Genomic DNA, 20,705 nt, shown 5'->3' on the forward strand with positions numbered 1-20,705 from the left:
CATTGAACCCAATCTGGCAACCTTGCCATAATATGCCAGTCGTGCGGCTCTTAGTGTGTTATAGTATTTCTCTTTTCCAGTTAAATGTCTATACAACAAAACGCGTTGTCATTTCAGTATGTCCTAAAAGGGCTTCCGTGACGCATTATCGGATTGTATTAGCATGGGCTAAAACAAATATATGCACAAAAAGAAAGGAGAGTTTAGCTTTTGCCAGGTGTATTGGCTGGTAGTTAGCTTGCTAGCTAAGCTACAAATATGACATTCTTTGTTAGCTAGCCGGCTAATTTCTGTGGATATCTTTAAGTTTGTTTAAACTTGAGTTTTTTCATTCGTGTCGTGAATAATATTCGCAGCAGGGGACGTTTTCTTTTTCCTGAATGTCCGCAGCTTAAACAATGAGGAACAAAGATGAACCCGAAATTCTTGCGGATTGTACCGGTAGGCAGCGTCTGGCTGAATCCCAAATCGACCTCTAATGTGTGTATAAGTGCACTACGAAGGGAGTGACCTAATGGGCGCGTGCGCCCTATGTAGTGCTCTATAGTTTTAACAGAGAGTGAATTGGAATACAGCCCCTGGCTCAATCCCAGCTAACTGTCTGGAAGCTGTCTTCTTGAATATTAATGCAAATTAATGTTGTTGTCATGGTGATTTATAAATTCATCAGTGTACAATTTATAATATACAATATATAAATTGATTTGGTGGTCAATGGTGGAGTGTATTTTAGTTTTTCTGTGGTTGATAATGATATAAAAGATGTACATTACTTTATTAAATTAAATTAAATGAATCCATTCCCAGTTAAAACATCATCTTCAGCCTCACCTTATCCTCATCCAGTCATCACCATCCAGTGATATTGTAAAAATTTATTTCAGTTAACCCCTGCTGTAAATTTGATCTTGACTATAAGCTTATACGTGCTTTCCAAGTATACCCTAAAATTAAAATATTCTTGTATTCCAGTAAACACAGTACCGGAAACTCCTGAGGCCAAGCGTCCGTCTAAACCCGGTGCTGTCAAAGCCTCCGATCCTGTACTGGTGGACTCGTCCTCCGATTCGGATGTGGAGATATCAGGGAGCTCTATGATCTCAGTGGGGTAAGATGGTGGATCTGAGGCAACACTTTGAATTTGTCAGATGTAGAAATGACCTACAGCAGTTGTGGTGTTCGCCAGGCCGGGGAAAACTACTGCGACTTCAACTCAGGACATGATCTCGTTCTCTGATGAAGAGGACGAAGTAACAGAGGTGAAGATGGAGACGTCGCTTCATGAAGGACAGGAACAGCAGACGGTAAAGATCTGAGTCAAAAGAGTCTGAGATTCAGAGTGTATTCTAGGAGAGAAAATTTATTCTCTGTTCTTTCTTTCAACCGAAATAAGCGTGGCAAGAAAACCAGTCATATTTTTTGAACAGTTATGTTCGTTAATCGTGTTTTGTTGTCCTTTCAGGAGACCAGACACGAACATCCTTCATCCTTGAAGACATCTGGAAACGGAGGTGCTGATTAATTCACTCAGTCGCCCATAAACGTGTTGCTGGTTTTCCTTCTTGCTATTTTCCAGATGCTCAGTTGTGATTATTTAGAAGTGGTGTTTAACAGCTCGTCTCGTTTACCTAGCCTCGTCTCAGTGGCATTGATGAATTGGCTTTAAGGCAGTGAACTGACAAGCTTTTTTTTTTTTTCCCTCTTTCTCAGATACAGTGTGTAAAAGGAGGCAGGAAGAGATGTGTGATGATTCCCAGGAGAGCAACCAGAGCAGCAAGAAGAGGCGTGAGTCACTGGTGAGCTCACTTAATGCCACTGTGTTATCTTCACACACACACACACACACACACACACACACACACACACACACACACACACACACCTCAGAGGCTCTCGGTCCTAAATCAGAGCACTGGAGAACCCCAGACAGACTGCATTAGGGTCGTTTCATGTCAATTCCGATATGGCTGTTGCTGTATATCTCAGATTTTGTCCATTCTTTTTTAATTTGTTGCTTGTGTCTGAAAACCAAAGCCTGTAAATATTTTCTAATTAAAAAAACATCTTGCCTGGGAAGCCATGTTTAGGATTTAATATCTCCAGAAGTATTATTCCCAGCCACATGAAATTTGGCAGACATAAAAACAAACTTATTTCCAACTGTCTAAATGCTCAGATGTTACCACGGAAGGCCAGTTTTTTTCTTATGGGCTCCTCAAAATGGGGGAAAGTGCAACATTTCCATATGTGGTGGTATTATGGGCTTATAGACACAGATTATAAAAGTCACACTTTGTGCTTAAGCTACTTTATTTCGTTGAATGTGTGTCAAAATCTGAGTTCTGTACAATCAATAAAATTCAGATTAGATACGTTTAAAAATTGGTGCTATTTTGACATGCCCGGATACTGATGTTGACTCACTAGTAGAATCATGAAAAATTACGTGAAATATGTTTAAACTATGGTTATGCTATGTATGTATGTATGTATGTCTGCCAAATTTCATGTGGCTGGGAAAAATATTTTTGGAAATATTAAATCCTAAACATGGCTTTGCTAGAACAGGGGCTGGACACATGCCTTGCTAGCTTCCATTCTTTTAAGCTGCATCAGTATTTCAGTCTGAACCTGTAATTCAGTTTCGGAAATGCAGAACGTTTTCCATTCTCTATAATGTATTATCTTGTAACGGTGGTGTTGCTGATCAGATATATTGTGAGTCCTCCACGACAAAGCTGCAAATGTGAAAATTGCATTAAAAAAAACAGCTCAAGGACAGAAACATTATTGCTTTTCAGTCATGTCAGCTGCTGGCTTATCTGTTAATCTTTTTCCCCCGCAGTGATGGACGGCTGCCTGGTCGGCTTATTTGTTACTTGTCGTTGTGAGTTCTCTGGAGACGGTGTGTGGGCATTTTGGGTCGTACAGCTGTGGGAACAAGGGGATCGAGACCGAATTTATAAACTTGCTTTTGCCTCTTACTCGGTTTGTTGACGTCTCTTGAAATGCCTGGTGTTTGAAGCCAGAACCAAGCGGGAACTGAGCGGATGATATACAGAAAATTTTAAATCATGATACTTCCAACCTTTTTGGATGGAAACATTACATTTGAGTGCAAAAGTTTGCACACCCTTATGCTGTATTTGAGGTGAAGTTGCAACTTGCCGCCTCCAACCAGTAAAAACCACCGAAAACGCCTCCTCAGCTTGAAATTTTAGCTCGTTAACTTGGTGTAGTCTTCTCAACTACCAGGCCCTCTTCTGTTATAGAGTGACGTCAAATCAACATGGCCGCTCACACTAATGAATAGTATAACGCCCCCCTTCTCTACTTTTAAATGAGTTTTTAGCAGTTTTTGTTTTAGCTCTGTTAATATACAGACACAGTACTTGATTAGATCTAACATATAACATTCACCATACTAATCGCAGTTTTGAGAATGTTAGAGTTATCACTCATATAACAAGCGTTAGCTAGCCAGCTTGTTGCTATCGTTACGTTCGCTGTTGTTGCTGTGCTGCGATTTCAGTCCAAAATGTTGCATGAACGTTTGAAGTTCACTATAGTGAAGAGAACCAATAGCCACTCGGATCTCTAAACTGTAAAAGTGCAGTTAAAGTAGCTTTTTATGAGCTTTATGTGCTCTGACAGAGCTAGAAAGACGCGCTTCCGTGGAGGCATCCATGTTTTTTCCACTCCCCGTGTTGAAAGTGCCGGGGTGGGAAATGACGTTATTACAACTTGCAAATTACCACTTACAATGTACCATGAATGCAGCATTAGAACAAAATGACTGAGCTAAAGAAATTTAATTTAAATTAACAAGGCATTTACAGTGATTGTGATCTGCTCTTTCAGTCCACATTTTCTATCCCCTTTATTTTTCCGGCTTAAAATACAGTTTTTAAAGCTGGTGGTCTAGATGCTATTGAAAAATTATTATTATCATTTTTTTTAACACCAGGGTCTCACTTCACCCGGAAGCTACTCACCGCTGTTTTCCACTACCTCATAATAGATTGGATAGCACTAGCAACAGCACTCAAGATATTTTAAAGTAAAAATCAATAGCAGTCAGTTTTGATCTTTCAGTCCAAATGGTGTCATTAACTAAACGACTGAATTGGTCAGTGTGTTATGAGGTTTCGGGTCAGATTTGTGTACTTTCTATAGACAGATGATTCGGCAGAGGAGGGACCTGAGCCCAGCTGGAGGGAGCAGGAGAGCATGGTGAAGAAGCTGCAGCGTAATTTCCCCCATCTCAACAAGGAGGTGAGTGACCAGTGTACAGATTCTGGATGATTCGATGCGCTGCGCTCATACGATTAATTATTCTCATCATGGATCTGATCAGCAAGTTTGAATTTGTGTGAATCTGGTGGAAATGAGAAACTGTGTAGTGCTGTTTTTCACATGATGATGAGACGATATCAATATCGCAATAGACTAATATCACGGTAGACCTTTCTGAATATTGTGTTATATGTCAGTGAATTTATAACTCCACTGATGATTGCTAATGATAGGTGATTAAAATGATAAGTGAAGTAGAACTTACCTATGGAAGGCGAGAACCATTTACCATTCAAAGATTCCTTAAAGAATCAGTTTTTCCCTACTCTGTATAAAATTGAAAATTGACATTTTGCAAATAGAGTTTTTTTTAACTATAGCTTCCTGAAAAGTTCTTCAGTTTGTCATTCTGGAGGAACTATTAAAGGTTTTGTGTAGAACTTTATTATTTTCCTTTAGGAGCATAAAGTAAAACTGCTTTAGAAATCTGAAATGATTAACCATCCAGAGAATGTGGTGAAGGGGGCGTGGCCTCTGGGCCTGCTGATCCCAGTGAGGGAGGCGTGGCCTCTGTGTGCATCAGTCCCAGTGAAGGAGAGGTGTTCACTGAGTCTTAGTTGTACTGGAGGAGGCATGGCCTTTGTACCTCATTCAAAGTGAAGGAGGTGTGGCCTCTGTATTACAGTCATAGTGAAGGAGTTGTGGCCTCTGTGCCTCAGTCTAACTTTTTTTTTTTGTTTGTTTAATATAATTGAACAGTTTATGCAAAACCATTATATCACATTGTATACCACTGTATCCTATATAAACTCCCTGAAATCATATTGTATTAAATTGGCTGCTTACAAAGGTATCTTTCATACATCTGACCCTCAGAAGTAGAGATACACACCTAACCTCTATGTTTTAAACGCTTGAACTGTGCAGATGTGTGTGTTCTGTACAGAAGTGTTAAATTTGACGTGTGCATTGTGTGTTCCTGCAGGAGCTCAGGGACGTGCTTCATGAACACAGCTGGGTCATCGAGGACGCCCTGGAGGCACTGCGCATGTTCTCTGAGCACGGTGAGGACTTTCTGCTGTTTTCTTTCAGCTTGAATGAGAAATGATCTACATTATGAAGATCTGCAAGCACATTGCGCTGTAATAACAGACGCTTTTGAGCAACGTTTGCAGCAGCTGTAATTTGTATGTCGGCCTGCACTCTGTGTTTGTAAGCTCAGCTGTTCCCGCAGCACCTGCACTGCTGTTTCAGCATTTCCTGACAGGGACTTTAATAAACCGTATTTCACCATAATAGGACAGAGGTGTTGAACCCGGTCGCTCTAAATTGGTTTCGCTCCAGCTCTCAGCACACCTGAGGCAGGTCATCAAGGGCCGTGCAGTTTTGATTAACCGGCCAAGATTTGTTTGGTGCTGGAACAGCACAAAAAAAGGTGGCATGGCTCCTCCAGCACAGTGTGGAAGCTCTGTACAGAAATTTACATTTACATTTATTCATCCAGCAGATGCTTTTATCCAAAGTGACTTACAGGTGAGACAGAATGCAATCCAAGCCCAGGGCTGTTAAAGAAATTTACAGAGATAGTGTTGAAAATACTACAGAAAAAAAGAATGTCTCTTTTTGTGCTATCCTAGACAGATTTTGATTGCACTGTCTAACATGTTGAGAATAGGAAATAGTGGAATAAAAATATGCATTTTTTCGCAGTCAGAAACATTGATCAGAAACATCTTACCAGACACTTTAGACAGTTTCCTTTCTTGTGTGATAGAGATGCAAAATCGGTGCAATCTGTCATAATGACTTAGCGGATGTAAACTTTTTCACTCAAGCATGCAACACTTCCTCAGCTAAGGAACACATACTGTATACACACTATAATAGGAGATATTCATCCATAAACTCCAAAAAACTGACTCCATATATTCATATACAAACTCCATAAAAATCCATATTATATCTATATACAAAATAATATTGTGAATAAGAGACCTGGGATGAGCACAAGACAGTCCTTATGATTACAGCAGCAGTTCCAAGTCTATAATAAATAACTTCCATTCACATCATTATTATCTCCTTTTTTTTAAATAAAGGATTCCAAGTAGAACTTACTTATAGAAAGCTAGAACCATTTACCAAAGATTCCTTAAAGAATCAGTTTTTCCTACCCTGTCATTTTTTTTTTCTTTTTAATAAAATTGACTTTTTGTGAATAGTTTTATTTTTTTTTAAATGTAGCTTCCTGTAAAGTTCTTCAGTTTGTCATTCTGGAGGAACTATTAAATGTTTCATGTAGAACTTTATTATTTCTCTTTAGGAACATAAAGCAAAAACTCATTTAGAAATCTAAAATGATTAACCATCCAGAGAATGTGGTGAAGGAGGCGTGGCCTCTGAGCCTGCTGATCCCAGTGAAGGAGGCGTGGCCTCTGAGGTGTGTTCACTGAGCCTCAGTTGTAGTGAAGGAGGTGTGGCCTTGGTACCTCATTTGAAGTGAAGAAGGTGTGGCCTCTGTGCCTAAGTCATAGTGAAGGAGGTGTGGCCTCTGTGCCTAAGTCACAGTGAAGGAGGTGTGGCCTCTGTATTACAGTGATAGTGAAGGAGGTGTGGCCTCTGTATTACAGTGGTAGTGAAGGAGGTGTGGCTTCTGTGCCTCAGTCTAACTTTTTTTTGTTTCTTCCCTTTTTTTTTTCTCTCAGTGGTGGAGTGCAGCAGTGATGACTCTGACTCTGAACCCCCTCCATCTCCCGAACACAAAAGCACAAATCCGACTCCGAACCCCAGCACGTCTGCAACACAGCAGGTACCCCACAGACCCCTAAATGGAGACAGAGACACACGGATGAGGAGGAGACGGCACACAAGAGAAATCCAGAAGCAAGACAGCAGCTCAGAAGACCACGCCAGTGACTTTGAGGCATCACCTGGACCCTTAGACTTGGACTCGGATTCGGACGAGGCCGACGAGAAGCTTCCCAGACTAAAGGCTCAGATCCTGGACTTCTTCCAGAAGGCCACGGTTGATGAGCTGACGCTGATCGCTGGCTGCTCTCTGAAGAAGGCTCAGAAAATCATCGAGCTGAGACCGTATCAAACATGGAACGATCTGGTGAGCGGCTCCTCTTTCTTTCTTTTCTTTTTGCTGCGTGTGTTCTGTTTCTTATCTACATCTTTTGTCAGTTCGTCAACTAGAACAATAAATGGAAGCCAGCAGCGCGTTTAACTCAGCAGTTAGCATGACCATCTAGGGTTTATAGCTTGAGTTAGCCATGCTAGAATTTTTGTGCTCATATGAATAATAAAGTAAATAGCAGAACATTCCTCATATAAAAAAACAAAACACAATGACCATATCCATATTTTCCACAGGATGATGTCCTACACAGAGGTAATGGCCTCTCTGCGGAGCTGCTCACCGGGTGTCGAGAGGTCCTGAGGGAGCGAGAGGTGGTACAGGGGCTCATGGTCAAGTGTGAGGAAATTTCCAGAAAGATGGCCGAGTTGGTGCAGAAGGGACTGGGATCTATGAGGCAGCCACACATCCTTAACAGCACGTGGGTTTTTCCTTGGTTCTTGTTGCAGGACTTTGTAACAGATATAAATTAATATGCTCTTGGTATTAGAAATGATCTTTTTCCCTATCTTGACTGTGTGTGTTTTCTTCTGTGTGTGTTTGTGTGTGTGTTCGTGTGTTCATTAGAGCTGCTCAGAAAAATTTGTCTATATTATATACATGAAGTGTGTAAAAAGTCTCATTTCTAAATAAATTCTTATCTGATTTATGACATAATAATCCTTTCTGCTGTGTGTGTGTGTGTGTTTCCAGGTTCGAGCTGAAACCGTACCAGCTGATTGGCCTTAGCTGGCTGACCCTGCTTCACAAGAACCAGCTGAGTGGGATTCTGGCGGATGAGATGGTGAAATCTCACACACTCTTCTCACCGTGTCGATGTACAGTGTTATAACAGTGTAACAGCTCTCAGAATGGAAATATCATTTTAGTTCTTCAAAGTGCCCTTGAAATTAAAATGCAAAATACAGAATACAAAAAATAGGTTTGATTATATTCTCTTTTTAATTTTATAGTTAACCACTTCTGAGAAAACAATCAAAAAACTTGATGATTCGTATCCAGGATCAATTTTGCATTTAAATATGCAATTGAAAGCCCTCTAGACCCCTATATGTCCCTCATTCGAGACAGGTCTTTCTCTACACTAGTAGTTTTTTACCGGCATACAAACATCAGTATGTTTTGGCTGTTCATCTTCCTGCACACTATTCCCATTTCTAACCATCGCATAGTTGAGAAATAAAGGCTGGAGGTTTGAAGGGGAAGGAATATGTACAAGGTGGCAGTCATGTGACAGGAGCTTCTTGGAGACGTTTTACCAACTTGGGGCTCTTCAGTACTGGAATATGTCACTTTCTGAGACAGAGCGAGAAAGCGACTCCGTCTTTACTTGAATAAATAAAAGGCTCTCGTTAAGTTATTGTCCATATTTAGCCAACTCACTAAGCTACTGTCTATTGTACACAGACAGTATTCTGTATTTTGTTTTTTGTTTTGTAAGTCATTGAAGCAGTTCAACATGTTTCGGAAAAAAAATACGTCAACATACGAAATCAATCACAGCTAAGACGCCATTTTGTGGGACTTCAATAAAGCTGAACACAGTGGCTTTGGCTGTGGAAAGTTTCTTTCTGATTCATTGTAGAGACGTTATATTAATAATACAGTATATACATTATAATTATAATATAGAAAATTTTTATAAAATTATATAAAACATATATAGTATAAAACATCTAACCAAACCAAACAGCTAGTAGATGAATCGTGACTTCATAGCAATTATTTCTAGTCTTAAAAAAATTGAAAGGAGGTTTAAAAAAACACTGTACTTTATTGTTGTTTATGAAGAAAAGTACTGCTGGTCCCAATTGGCATGGAAAGATGTCATAGAATTATTTCCCTTAATGTCTTTATTTCTGAAAAGTTAGTGGTTTTTATGTGTTTGTACATTAATACAGAGAGGAATAAAAGGAATAAAACATAAAGGGCGTGCTGTTACAGGAAAATAATTAGCAACGGGGTTGTGTGATGCAGCCCTATGAGAAGCAGTGCAGACTGAATGTCCTGAAGTGTTTTATTCCTTTTATACCACAATAACTTTATTACAACAATTACAATTCTTTATTCTATTAGAGAACAACACATTGTACTTTATGTCCATTTATAGTTAGATCTAGTGTTGTGGAATATAAAGTCATTCTCTCACTTTCTCTTAAAGTTTGTTCTTGTAAAGCCGCTGTCTGGAAGACTTTCCCATGGTGGAAAACTTCATATTATAGCTTTACTTCTAAACACTGACACTGGAGACTCCTTCCAAAAATGTGTCTCTTCTTCTAGATTATTTGTTTTTCTTAATGTATTAGAATGAGTGCATTCATATAAACCTGTGATTTTTATGACATACTATTGTCAGAGCTGCTGTTATAGAACATTAATCAACACCTTCTGACCAATCAGATTTGAGAATTTGAGTGATGTAGCATTACATTTTTGTTCAGTTATTCAGTTATGTCATCAGAGTGTATAACACCACCATGACAAAACAACTGGAGTGTGTTGTGTTCAAAAATACATATCAAGTAAAAAAAAATAAAAAATAGCAGCTAAAACCAATAAGAAGAACGTGGATTGTTTTTTTCTAGTTGATAAATGGGAGAAAAAAAAAGCTGGTGTGTGCTGAGAAAGTTCCTTGTCCAGGTAATGATAGATAAAATCTTGATAGCCTGGACCCATAATTTGTTTGTTTGAGCAGCAGGAATAATGATTTGTCCACTGATTAAATTGAAGCTTAAAGTGCTATGAAAGGATCATCTGTGATGAGGATTTCACAGGAAGGAAAGAAATTCAGTCATGTAAATGTACAATTTCACATTTTCTTTGCAGGGTTTGGGGAAGACCATCCAAGTCATCTCGTTTCTGGCGCACTTGTATCAGGAGGGGAACCGAGGGCCTCATCTCATCACTGTGCCTTCCTCCACGCTTGGTGAGTGGAGCAACTAGCGCTAAGCATATCTCTGTAACTCAAAGAGACGTTTGTGCTTCATCGGACTGTTTTCCTGTTGACAGATAACTGGGTCCGAGAGCTTAACCTTTGGTGCCCGAGCTTAAAGGTGCTGGTTTACTACGGTAAGGTTCAGAGGTGTAGTGATTTGAAGAATGCAATCCTGTGATCAGTAAAGTCGTCTAACCCACGACGTCTGTGCAGGGTCTGTCGAGGAACGGAAATGCATCCGCTATGAGATCCTGAACGAAGAGGTGGACTATAACATCATTGTCTCAACGTGAGTGTTGAAATCTGTGTCTGTCTGTAAAATCGCGTCCATGATCTTTGACGGATCCCAAGCCCCGCCCACACTTGGTTACTGTCACTATGTACTGTAGGTGAAGCTTTTGAAAAAATGGAGGCTGAAGTGATGGAGTTGAGTCAAATACCACAAAACTAAACTGATTTAAGGATCAGGAACAGTTTCCCACAGAAGCTCATAGCGATGACTCAAGCATACGTAAATGATGTTGAATTACTTCAACAAACAAATGACGACAAAATGAAATAAAAAAGATTGAGACCAAATAGTACTGTATTCTGCATAAAAAATGAGAACTGCTATCAACTGCCAGCTGAAAGCTTTATTTTATTTTATTACATTTTATTACATTCTTGTTTTTAATACAAATATTTAAATTCAAAGTACGGCCATGCGGACCGCTCATGTTCCTGGTAAAGTGCTAAAAGGTAATGATGCGTAGCAGCAGACTCCAGTGCAGGGTTAGGGATCGATCTATTGACTGCTGTAAAACTGATTGGCAAGCACGTGTTTCTATAATCGCACACATCAACACAGGGCCTCGAGCTGTGAAGCTATGAAATTCTCCTAAGAAATAAAGTAATAACACTAAGACAGTAAAATGCTTGCTGAATCAGGATGAGGTAAAGTGACCCCTTGGTGTGCGTTATACATGCTAATAAAGCGTGGGTGTTTCTCACAGACTGCTTATTAGGAACCACTGCTTTTAAAGGTGTTTTTTAATATGGCCAATCTTGGTTTCTAGATTTATAGAATTGTATTCATTATGATATTCTATGTATGTATGGTTTATTTTTTTCACTCCCAGATACAACCTGGCCATTGGGAACTCCAGCGATCGCAGCCTGTTCCGTAAGCTCAAGCTGGAATATGCCGTGTTCGATGAAGGCCACATGCTGAAGAACATGAGCTCGCTGCGCTATCGCCACCTCATGGGCATCAATGTAAGTGCTCATGGTAAAGATGTGCCTGGAGGCTATGTCAGTCATTCCAGAGTGTCTTTAAGAGTGCATGTGCATGTGTGTGTCCTCCATAGGCCAAATATCGGCTGTTGCTGACTGGAACGCCGCTGCAGAATAACCTGCTTGAGCTGATGTCTCTGCTTAACTTCATCATGCCCAACATGTTCTCCAGCAGCACCTCACAGATCGCCAAGATGTTCTCCATGGTAGGAAACACACAGAGAACCCTGTGGTATTCCATTCAGGTCTGAAGCACGTTTTAGTGTCGGTCACGTGTAGGTTAAAAATTAACACTCAGTACAGATTTATTTTTACAAATGTATGGTTGTGCTTGAATCTGATTGGTCAGAAGGTTACATTATTTCTGTATAACAGCACTGCTCGGACAGCTGTTCCGCCTGTAACGTGAGTTAACATTAATGCGGTTGTTCTAATACGTTATTGTTTCTATAGTAACTACACAGGGACTTGAACGGCAGACGATCCACATGAACTAAGACTAGTAACAAATGGATTTAAAAACTTTTTTTTGTTAAGAGCCATTTATTTAACGGAAGGTGTCTCAGTTGTAAGCACTTCGTAATGGTCATGATGCTTTGCAAAGTTTGTCAGCACAAGAAAGTCTTCAGGACAGAGGAGTTTATGTTATGCTATGGTTTTGTTTTTAAATGCACAACACTTCGTTCATTAATAAATTAAACATTGTAATTGCTGGCAAATTACTGTGGTTTAAGCAGAATAACATACTCTAGACTGTGCTGAAAATAATACACTTTAGGAAAGGGGTAGCGGCACTCTGCTTGTGCGTTGTGCCTTATCACACCCCCTCCCTCCGTGTGCATTATTCTCATATAACAGCAAGGTCTGTGATGTGTTATTTGTTATATAATAATAATAAATTTTGCCTATTTATTACAGCACTAGAACTTTTTAATTTCTGAACTAAAATTGTCATTAGCTTCCAGTTTCTCAACATTATAACATTTATAACATTTATAGAGCTACAGTGTTTGAAGATTCTGAGTAGATCCCTTGTAGGAAGTTAAGAACCCTGTATTATCCAGTGATCCCTAAAATCACTTGAAGAATCCTTTTTCTGAGAGTGTACTTGTCTTTTAGTTATTTAATTTTGGATTAAACTCATTTAATTTAAGATGACTCAAACAGGCTAATACCCATAAGAGCTGAACAGTAAATACAACTTTGGATTTCCACCACTGTAACAAAATCATGGACCCCCGGGGTCCTTGGACCACATTTTGAGAACCGCAGCCCTGCGCTAACACAGCCTTTCTAATGCATCACATTTAATGTTTGCCCTTTTTATGAAATCAGCAATAAAACTAAACATAGAATATCTACAAGGTTTAAAAATAAATCTAAAATGGTCTTTTTCACCAGAGCAGATTTGCACATGAGACTAATGTCATTGGCAATTAATGAAATTCTAACTAACACAAAAGGTTTTCTGCCTCAGAGCACATCCAGTGCATTAGACCTGGAACACTGTGGTTTAGAGCTCATTTATCAAAATCCACAAAACCGCTACAGCTAAATGCTGTAATGCCACATAGGCCTCGTGTACAATCACAGATCAAACATCATAGACAGAATTGTACCACAAAACTGAAAATGATGCAGATGATAATGTAGTTCTCATCTGAACTGAAATTTGTAAGTACAGACTACCACTGCTAGTTGCTCATTTTTATTTATTCAGAAAATACACCGTAGCTGAACAGCTTAAGTAGCTTAACAATGTGGTTGGAAGTGATTATGTGAAGATTTGGGTGTGTATTTATGCTTAGACTTTCATCATCCTTCCAGCTTCAGTGCAGAAGTCAAAAAAAAAAAGGATAAAGACTAAATTGTGTTCCTTTATAAATCAGGGTTTGCTGTCGTGTTTTCATGCTTCAGCACACCTGATTGATTCCCAAAAGAGCTTTAATTAAACAGCTCAGACCAGGGAAAAAAAAGTATGCAGTGATTGGCTGTGTGGGATCGGGAATGGAAATGCAATCCTACAGCAATGCTTAGCTGAGCTCATCCTTTTTCTGTGTGTGTGTGTTTGTATGCATATACGTGTGTATGCAGAAATCCTCAGAGGAGCAGAGCAGCTTTGAGAAAGACCGGATTGCTCACGCCAAACTCATTATGAAACCCTTCATCCTGCGGCGTATCAAAAGCGAGGTACTGCTCAGCTTGAAATGTGCATGTGAGCCAATGCAGAGTGTGTGTGTGTGTGTGTGTGTGTGTGTGTGTGTGTGTGTGTGTGTGTGTGTGTGTGTGTGGCACATTAACTCTGATACATTATTCAGCTCATGCCAACGTATGTATGATGCTTCATGGCTCTTGAAGGAGAGTAATTGAGTATGTTGTGTGAGCTGTGTGGTTAAACGTCTGCCGTTAATGTTATTAAATTTGAATTCTTGAATTGGATTGGTCAGAAGGTGTTGATAAATTTTCTATAACAGCAGCTCTGATAGTACTTCCAGCTGCAAGGCAAATCGCAGGTTTAGATTAATGCACTCATTCTAACGTTATTGTTTCTATAGTCACAGCTCCTTCACAGAGAAGGATCACGCGTAATCTAAGGATTTTTAAAAAATGTATCATTATTTAACAAAGAAAAACTTATACTCATTGATATAGTGAAGGAGAGGTTCAGTTAACATTTATGGAAGGAGTCTCCAGTGTCAGAGCTTTGTAACAGTCAGAGGTAAAGCTGCAAGTGTGGCTATAAGTTTACATTTTCTCACTAAGTTTTCATTTTCTCACTTTTTTTTTCATTTTTTCATTCTTAACATGAAGAGAGAGAGGAAAAAAAGAGACTAGTGAAAAAAACAACTGTTTATATCTGCTATAATGTAAGTGAGGACAGGAACTAACCTGTTTCATGGACATTCAGTAACAAAATCAAAATTATCTATAAATGGATAAAAAGTATGACATGATGTCCCTTATTTTCCATAAGTTAAAAAAATGTAATCGTTGCTATATTGCTGTGATATAAGAGGCTTAGTGAGCGTCTCTGTTGTGCTCGCCAGGTCCTGAAGCAGCTGCCTGCCAAGGAGGAGCAGATCAAGTTCTGCGCCATGAGCGAGAAACAGCAGCAGCTTTATGACGCTCTGTTCAGCAAGCTAAAGAGCTCCAGCAACACAGAGAGTATGTTGGAGGAAGATGATGATGATGATGATGATGATGATGAAAGTGAATTAGCTTCAGTTTCTACAAAATATGTGGAAAAACACAAGGATTTTTCAGTCAGCTGTAATTTCTTACAGTGTACAATATTAACTCATTTATATGATACCAAACATACAGCATGTGTTGTATTAACAAGACCCTTATGCAGACTTTCCCTGTGATTAGTCCCACCCATTTTACATCAACAAGGGCGAAATTTAGCTGAAGTCTGTCTAGGTAGTAGAAAAACACCACATATTCAGGCTTTGTACTGCGCATTGTGCACACAAAATCATTAACCTCATTAGAAAAGAGTGCGGTTCTCTGGAGAGCTGGAGTTACAAGGGTTCTGCAGATAAGTGCTTTGTAATTTGTACCAATTTAGAGAAAAAAACTTACAATGAGAAGTGACAACAGCAGGCTTAATCATCATCCTGATCATCATAATTAAATACGATTGAGGCATAAGTGTTTACCAATACGGTAAACGTACTCAGCATTTCTAACAGAGTAAACGAATTTATAATTTCTTACATAATAGCTCTCTGAATAACTCCTGTCTGTCCTCACCACCCAGAACGGGAACTGACCAATGTCATGATGCAGCTGAGGAAGATGGCCAATCACCCGCTCCTGCACCGCCAGTATTACTCCAGCAGACGCCTCTCCGCCATGAGCAGACTCATGCTCAAGGTGTGCATGTGCATTATTCATCCTAACCTGAGCATATTAATGTATAGAATAATATAGAATAACATGATATTCAATATAGAAGTAGAATAATATGAGAATAATAATTTATTACTGCATTGCAAAAAATTATAAAGGACAGGTTATCTAATATTTCTTATTATATAACAAATATAAGACCATAAAAAACGTTTCTAGACATATTTACTGATTTGAAGCTTAAAGTCGTCTTATTCCATTGGCAGATTTAGCTTTTTTCTACAAATAACACTTGAAATATGCAAAAATATTTTATCAGAGAGTAGAATAAAGTTTAATTAGATGAGGATGAGTTTGGAATTTGGGCAAAATTTTGACTAAATTCAAGATCCTTCGCTGTAAGTCATTTCAAGTCAGTTAAACTTAGAAATGAAAGTTCATCTTCTGCCTAAAAATGTGATATGGAAATATAATATCGATATCATGATAAATTATATCATAATACACGTTTTGGAGATATTATGGATATCATGATATCTTATTATTTTTTGAATAATTACAAACTGCCAGGAAGCAGCTGATGTGATTTTAAAATTTTCTACTCAGTCTTTAAAATTGTAAAATGTTACCATTTTAACAGATGAATTTTTTGTGAAGTTTGTTTGAATACTTGATATTTAAGTGCTTAAAATCTGAATGTATACACTACAAATATGTCATGTGGTATATATGTGTAGTGTTCCTTAAATTGATCTGTTATTGTTCTGGTGCTCTGTGGCCGTACAGGAGCCGAGTCATCGTGACTCAGACCCAGCTCTGATCGAGGAGGACATGGCGGTGATGTCAGACTTCGAGCTGCATCGTCTGTGCCAGCAGTACCCTGCGCTACAGGAGCATCAGCTGACCACAGAGCAGCTGCTGGACTCGGGGAAGCTCTACCTCCTCACACCCCTTCTGACGGACCTCAAAGAACAGGTGGGTGCTTCCAGTGTGGTCGTTAGCACCTAGCAGTTATCATTCAATATAAACTAACTCAATCCCAGCATCCACAGCACTGTAAGGACTGTACCTGCACAACCACCCAACCCCTTGTGTCTTCCTCAGGGTCACCGAGTGGCCCTCTTCAGCCAGTTCACCATGATGCTGGACATCCTGGAGGTGCTGCTCAAACACCACAAGCACAGGTACATCCGAATGGACGGCTCCACACCAATGAGTGACCGGTGAGTCTCTTCACGATTCAGAAAATGGCTCCGAAACACAATACACCGAGACAAGCTTGCTTCTTTAGCTAATCGTTGTTCAGCGTTGTTCAGACTGCACATCATGCAAATCATCACACACTCACCTCAGAAGACATCATTTGGCTCACTGCTGCAATTTGTACATTATGAATGTCATAAAGTAGCAGATTGAGGCTGTATTAGGAAAAGCAACAATACCTGTGGTCCTCAAACCTTACAGTAAATGTCACAGCTGCTTCCCCCTCCCTCATTTCCCTCATTTCTGGCCAGCACGTACATGATGACATTTAAAGCTATCTTGTTAAGAGGGTGGCTGTGAATTGTGATTACTTGGCATATATTTCATTTTTCATTCATCTTCAGTAATGCTTTATCCTGATCAGAGTCCAGAGTCTATCCCACAACACTGTGTGTGAGGTGAGAATACACTCTGGATGGGATGGCAGTCTGTCACAGTGCACCAAGCACACACTCATTCACACACACGTATCTCTCATATGTAGCCAGTTCACTTACCGGCATGTTTTTGGGAGGAAACCACAGAACCTGGAGGAAACCCACACAGACACGGAGAGAACGTATGAAGCTCCAAATAGACAGTAGCCCAAGCTCAGGATCGAACCGGGAACCCTGGAGCTTTCAGGTGGCATTGCTACCCACTGTATAAGCGTGATTAGTTTTAATAATGTTTTAATAAATCTAGTATTTTTCAACCACCTTTTTTAGATTTGGCTGAAAGCAGATTTAATAAATTGACAATTTAAAATTAGTAAGCAGAGATACAACAACTTATATTTTTAAGAAACTCGAACTTTAGGCCACGCCCACTATCTGAGTCTGAGTCTGATGCTAAGGAAGTGCTGAGGAAGAAAGTGATTACGCTGCTAGATGGAGTTACAACCATTTTTAACTCTGTGCTGTGTGCATAATTGTCATACCAAAAGCACATAATCAGATCTGAGATATAATTCATTATATAATTATATAATAATCAAACCTGACGTACTGATCAACCAGGGAAGGCCACTTGAGGTGAGTGTATGATGATTTAAGCATGATTTAAAGAGTGGCCAGCTGCCTGTAAATATTAGCTACTTAAGTTTCATAGCTCAACAAGCATTTGATCAGACAGTGAGCTATGAAATGAAACCACTTAACTTTTAACCAGACTTTTAGTTGCATCCCATGATCCTCTTCTTCTGTCCACTACAACAGGATTGTGCTGATTGACCAGTTCAACACGGAGCAGGACATCTTTGTGTTCCTGCTGTCCACTAGAGCTGGAGGACTCGGCATCAACCTGACCTCCGCTAACGTCGTCATCCTGCACGACATCGACTGCAATCCGTACAACGACAAGCAGGCAGAGGACCGGTGTCACCGCGTCGGACAAACCAGGTCAGCGCTTGTGTATGGGCAGATCAGAGAATATCTTCTAAGATAGAAAATATCATACCATGAATGAATTTACAGTGGTCAATGATATTTTTGTTTAACATCTTACAATAAAATAAATTATTTAACACTGAAAAAGAGGAAAAAAATCTGTATCAGACTTTCAACATCTAATCACCTACTTCCAATCAGAGTTTGTAATTGGTATAAAAAATAACTGACAATACCTGTGATATCTCAGAAAAGTAAATTCATCATCATTCATCATAATATCAACATCATGTGTCATCACTCTGTCTTAAAGATATTTTGATATTGGCTTAGGAAATTTATTTCTAAGACAATTTTTCTCATTTATTTCTAAGTTAATTCCCGTGTAGAAATTTATTTCTGAACCAAGCTGTAGTTTTTACTTAAAACAAATAGATTTTACCTAAAATTCAGTTGTTTCTTCACTGTGAGAAGCAGTGAAGAGCTCTGCCAGTTTGGGAAGTTTAAGAAACTCCTCCTGGGTGAAGCTCTTCATGAATCCTGTTGAGAAAATGCCAAGAGTGTGTAAAACATCATCAGGCATACTGTTGGAATATAATACAGTTTTGATCTAACACTTCTGTTGCTCTCTGTGTAATTCCATATGTGTTATTTTATCATGTTAATGTATATTTGTTAATCTATTATTATTCTAAAACAGTAGAAAATGAAGACCGTCTCTGAGTGTGTGTCCAAACTTTTGGTAGCGTAACTCTGTAATACCAGTGGCTATTAATGTGTAAATGCTATTAGGGGCTATTAGCATGTCATTTGCATAACGATATCTTTTTAAAGTTAATGTCATTATAAATAAGCATTATAAACAGTATTTTGCCTGACGCAGGAATGTTAAGGTGATCAAGCTGATAAGCAAAGACTCTATAGAGGATGCCATGCTCCGCATCGGCCAGAGGAAACTCAAACTAGAGCAGGACATGACCGCCACTGAGGAAGGTGAGCTCACTGATTAATCTATTCAACACCAATACAGTCATTACACTGCCACAAGAATGTGTTTATTTACTACGTTTAACTGTTAATGCCATGTGCTGGTGTCATTTACTCGTGAAAAGTGGACATCTGGGTAATATTCTGCCTTCATCTAGGTGACGAGGACACCATTCCTGATGACATGGCCTCCCTCCTGAAAGCTTCACTGGGACTCTGAGAAGCAGAAATACACTGGATCATCAGTGTGTGTTTGTGAGAGTGTCCTGTTACATTTTGACTGAAGTACTGTAACACTAATAAGTATGACTGATTTGCTGTTAAAAACATGCACTGATCATGTAAGTTTATACTGGAAAACTCCAACATTCTGCAGGAAATGCAGCGTGGTTTCTGGTTCCGTTTCAGAAAGTAAGAAAGTATTGTACTCTTTTTATTTTCTGTTTGTGCCAAATGTTTAAGTAATAAAAAAAAGTAAAACCACAGTATGCATTTTTCAACCTCAGGTTTTGTATATTACTACTACTACAACTGCTACTACAAATAATAATAGTAATCATCATCATCATCATCATTTTGGTATGTGAAAGAAAAGATTATCTGGGAAAACATCTTTTGTGTAGTATATCCAATCACAAGTGCAAAAAGTATTTTATACATATTTGCATTTTTGCACATGCAATGATTAATGTATACTATCCGAATTTAATTATAACTTTTATCATTTAATTGTTATTAAATAATACAAAATGAAAAAGGAGCTCTAACAGTATTGCAAAACCTCAATTCTATATCAGTACTGTGTTTATTACTTTACTAATAAATAAATTTAAAAAAATCCACGTGCAAAAGTGCATTCAGTGTAGCGAATGTGTCACACTCGATCACAAGGGCAAACATGTCAATTTTAATGACTATTTTAATAATTATTTAACCACGACTGCACTCTTAGCAGCAGTTATTTATGTTAATTATATCTTCGTTATTATTTTTTATTATTAAATATAACACAAAGTTGTATGAAAGGAGAACGCGTACTCAGCGTGGCGAATGTGCTACACCCGATCACACGCTATTTCCACTGTGACTTGTTTGAACGTTGGCGCGAGCTGAGTAAACAGACCGAAGTATAGGAATCGGATTAGATAATAAAAGATTATTTATCATAAATCACAGGTTTTGTGTCTAGGAGCAGTCGTAATAAACGTAAGTGATATTTGTCGTTTTAATAATAACGACGATATTTCGTTGTTTTTCCAAGATAGTGAAATATTCTCTGTAACCTTTAGTGTTAGTCCTCACAACATAGAGCTCGCGTATGGTTAGTGTTAGCTTTAAAGTTCTTCTCCTGTCAGTAAATAAACATTCATTTTCTTCACTTCTGTCAAGAAGAACAGTTAGTGAATACACTGATGTACAGCAGGTCAGTCGGTTATGTATATAATGTGCACTGGGTATGATATAGAACGTATTGGTTTTTGCTGTTGTTTTTTACCCGGAAGCCATTTTGATTCAAACACTTTTTTCCAACCAGAGAAGCCTGTAGAAGTAACCTAAACCCGGCATGTCTGTTCTGAAAGACCAGTCT

The 20,705-nt window shown here is 38.9% G+C and overlaps 2 protein-coding genes across 4 annotated transcripts in view; both read left to right on the forward strand.

Moving 5' to 3' along the window:
• On the forward strand, nt 1-20,323 carry smarcad1b (SWI/SNF-related, matrix-associated actin-dependent regulator of chromatin, subfamily a, containing DEAD/H box 1 b). 2 transcript variants are annotated; one of them, XM_034312293.2, is made up of 23 exons: nt 1-480; nt 973-1,108; nt 1,187-1,304; nt 1,463-1,511; nt 1,711-1,796; nt 4,177-4,275; nt 5,282-5,360; nt 7,002-7,411; nt 7,672-7,856; nt 8,129-8,219; nt 10,262-10,361; nt 10,445-10,504; nt 10,584-10,659; nt 11,492-11,627; nt 11,720-11,851; nt 13,740-13,835; nt 14,693-14,810; nt 15,409-15,524; nt 16,287-16,475; nt 16,605-16,723; nt 17,960-18,142; nt 19,014-19,123; nt 19,276-20,323. In XM_034312293.2, exons 2-23 carry the CDS (start codon nt 1,095-1,097, stop codon nt 19,335-19,337), a joined length of 2,628 nt encoding a protein of 875 aa, XP_034168184.2. In that variant the 5' UTR covers nt 1-480; nt 973-1,094; the 3' UTR covers nt 19,338-20,323. The 2 variants fall into 2 exon arrangements, with proteins under 2 accessions (XP_034168184.2, XP_026798289.3); XM_026942488.3 differs by having other exon boundaries at nt 1-441.
• The window catches only part of ska1 (spindle and kinetochore associated complex subunit 1), a 9,286-nt gene continuing 8,780 nt past the window's right edge, over nt 20,200-20,705 (forward strand). The window contains exon 1 of one of the 2 annotated variants that reach the window (XM_026942788.3): nt 20,200-20,323. Coding sequence is in view for 1 of the 2 variants with exons in the window: in XM_026942787.3 (XP_026798588.2) it covers nt 20,530-20,540 (11 nt within the window). In the remaining variant the exon portion in view is untranslated. Of the gene's footprint in view, nt 20,324-20,355; nt 20,541-20,705 lie in introns of those variants that run through there. The other variant, XM_026942787.3, reaches the window with a different exon arrangement.

This window comes from Pangasianodon hypophthalmus, chromosome 17, assembly GCF_027358585.1.
Source record: "Pangasianodon hypophthalmus isolate fPanHyp1 chromosome 17, fPanHyp1.pri, whole genome shotgun sequence".
NCBI lineage: Eukaryota > Metazoa > Chordata > Actinopteri > Siluriformes > Pangasiidae > Pangasianodon > Pangasianodon hypophthalmus.

What these genes read in the sequence shown, in the direction of transcription:
- smarcad1b (XM_026942488.3), top strand. Translation starts at nt 399, where the DNA reads ATGAGGAACAAAGATGAACCCGAAATTCTTGCGGATTGTACCG. An exon ending in TCCCCCATCTCAACAAGGAG is followed by an intron (nt 4,276 to 5,281) that starts GTGAGTGACCAG and finishes GTGTTCCTGCAG; the next exon opens with GAGCTCAGGGACGTGCTTCA. An exon ending in TGCGGCGTATCAAAAGCGAG is followed by an intron (nt 13,836 to 14,692) that starts GTACTGCTCAGC and finishes TGTGCTCGCCAG; the next exon opens with GTCCTGAAGCAGCTGCCTGC.